At 55.1% G+C, this 2,632-nt stretch overlaps 1 protein-coding gene across 1 annotated transcript in view; it reads right to left on the bottom strand.

Moving 5' to 3' along the window:
• NEIL2 (nei endonuclease VIII-like 2 (E. coli)) overlaps window positions 1–2,632 on the bottom strand; it is a gene marked incomplete at its 3' end in the record, with an annotated part of 4,776 nt that overhangs the window by 1,268 nt on the left and 876 nt on the right. The window contains exon 2 of the mRNA XM_008947116.1: window positions 1,387–1,718. Coding sequence (XP_008945364.1) covers window positions 1,387–1,718 — 332 coding nt within the window. The remainder of the gene's footprint in view (window positions 1–1,386; window positions 1,719–2,632) is intronic.

Raw genomic sequence — 2,632 nt, forward strand, 5'->3', positions numbered from 1 at the left:
TGCCCCAGCCAGGATGCTGGTGGCTTCTTGGCCACCTGGGCACACACTGGCTCTTCTCCAGACAGCTGTTGACTAACTCCCCTCAAAGTCCTTTCCCACCAGGCACTTTCCAGCCACTCTCCCCCAGCCTGGAGCACTGCAGGGGGTTGTTGGGACCCAAGTGCAGGACCCAGCCTCTGGCCTTGTTGAACCTCATCCCATTGATCTAACAGCAGTGTAGCAATGGAGTGAAAACCTACTGGATGGTGAGAAAAAAAGCCTGTGTGACAATTTTATGGAGAAACATGGAAAGGCATCAGCCCTCATGACCACTCACTCTCAGGAGACTCAAGCAGACGTTTTGAAGTACAAGTTCCCCAGGCCTGTACCCTGGACCAGCTGCTCCTTCCCTGCAGCTTATCACTACACTGGCACAGGGTCCCAGCAGCCACCCCAGCACACAGACCACCCTCTTTAATGACTTCAGCCTGGAAACCTGGTGGTGAACCCACACAGCTTGTGGACAACTGTTCCTTCTACTGCCCAGATGGCTCTGACCCCAGCCTCTTGACACACCCCACCCTGTTTAGATGTTCATCAGCATTGATCAGATCCCCTCTGAGGCTTCTCTTCTCCAGCTCAGCAGCCCCAGGGCTCTCAGCCTGGCCTGGCACAGAGATGCTCCAGCCCCTCAGCAGCTTCACAGCCTCCACTGGACTCTCTCCAGTAGCTCCTTGTCTCTCAAATCAGGAATCCTAGAACTGGACCCAACACTCTCAAGGTGGCCTCCCTAGGGCAGAGTGGAGGGGGAGAACAACCTCCCTTGACCTGCTGGCCACACTCTTAACTCTTTAGAGCATCTTAACTCTCCCCAGCAGAGAAGCCAGGCAACCAGGCTCTCTACAGTGAGGAAAATCAGTGCTCAAAGCAGAACACAACTGCCTACATCCAAAACTATTCATGTAGAATTAAGGCAATCCTTCAGAAGATGGCAGGCTTGGGGAGCATGGACTTGGTCCCTCCCAAGTACACCACACAGAGGGGCCAGACCCACCCCATACATCATTAACCACTCAGGTTGAACAGCTCAGAAGAGCAGAATCCACCTCATCTTCCAGTATTTACCCCTCCCCTTGTGCAGGGCAAGTCTTGATTCAATCTGTCTTCTCCTAAGAGCTGTCTCTTGGAATAAAAATCTCAACAGAGCTGGTGCTGTCATGCCCAGCTGGCAGGAGACATGTCCCAGAGGTCACTTTGGGTTCCCTGGTTGGACACATCCCACCCCCACTCATACCACCTCTCAGGAACCCCTAGAGAAGACACACCTGAGAGCATTCCTACAGGGATATGATCCCTTTCCAGGATGAGAGGCAGGGAGAAGAATTTTGTGAGGACTCCCCCAAATACCTGGGTGTAGGGTCCTTCCAGTCCCCCCTCTTGTTGGCTTTGGTTGCTCTGGAGAAGTCGTTGGCCCGCACGCTGCCGAACAAGCCGAAGTGGAAGTGCAGCCAGGTGCCTGGGCTCTCTGCCACCTCTTGGCCTTCAGGCCTGCAGTGCTGGAGTTCCTGCAGCTTCCCACCCAGGGGACGTGTCTCTGGAGCACAAACCTCTCCCTGCCCTCCCCGGGCAGAGGAACTTGCCCCACTCACAGCCTCTCTTTGCAGCACTGCCTCGTCTGCAGTTGGTCCTAAGGGACCTTCAGCTGCCACAAATTCCAGGTACAAGTTCTTCCCATGAACCTGAGAAAAAAGGTGGGATGGGCTGAGGATCCACGACCTCTGGCAGTTTTGATACAGTTGACTGTTTTCTGCAACGCCTTTTAGACAGAAGGCACATCCCCCCACCCTGAACATGGGCTTCATTAGCATCTGAGCCATCAAGTCATCCTCTCAGCACCCCTTCTTTGTCTACATGAAAGCACAAGGTGTTCAGAAGCCACTCCAGAGGCTCCTGCCAGGCCCCAAGAGACACACCAGGACAGAAAGCATTTCAAAGTTTGTCATCACTGCTTCTCATTCACCTCCCCACTTTGTGCTGGCCTCAAGTGTCTCAGGCTAGGGTGACCTGACTCAAGGTGGCTCTGGAGCCACAGGCTAGCCACAAATGACTGCTGAGGAGCTCACATCAGTGGCCCCAGCTGAGACTATCATATGATCAGAGGTGATCACATTCAGCCAGTCAAGTCCAAATCACCACCTGAGGGGAGTCAGGCAAGTGAAGCAGGACTGACCCAGAGTGACTGTCTCAGGAGTGCCCACAGCCCAGGTGTTTCACAGCATGGTAAAGGGTGGAGGAGACCTCTAGAGATCATCTCATCCAACCCCCTGCTCCAGCAGCTCACCCACAGCAGGGTGCCCAGGATCACATCCAGGAGGGTTTGGGATCTCTCCAGAGCAGGAGACTCCACAGCCTCTCTGGGCAGCTGCTCCAGGGCTTGGACACCCTCCCAGCAGAGAAGTTTCTCCTCCTTTTCAGATGGAACCTCCTGGGTTCCAGTTGGTGCCCGTTGCCCCTTGTCCTGTCCCTGGCACCACTGAGCAGAGTCTGGCCCCAGCCTCTTGCCCCCCGGGGCCCTTTAGCTCTTGCTCAGCACTGCTCAGATCCCCTCTGAGGCTTCTCTTCTCCAGCTCAGCAGCCCCAGGGCTCTCAGCCT

The sequence above is a fragment of the Merops nubicus genome, unplaced genomic scaffold, assembly GCF_000691845.1.
Source record: "Merops nubicus isolate BGI_N331 unplaced genomic scaffold, ASM69184v1 scaffold4099, whole genome shotgun sequence".
In the NCBI taxonomy this organism is placed as follows: Eukaryota; Metazoa; Chordata; class Aves; order Coraciiformes; family Meropidae; genus Merops; species Merops nubicus.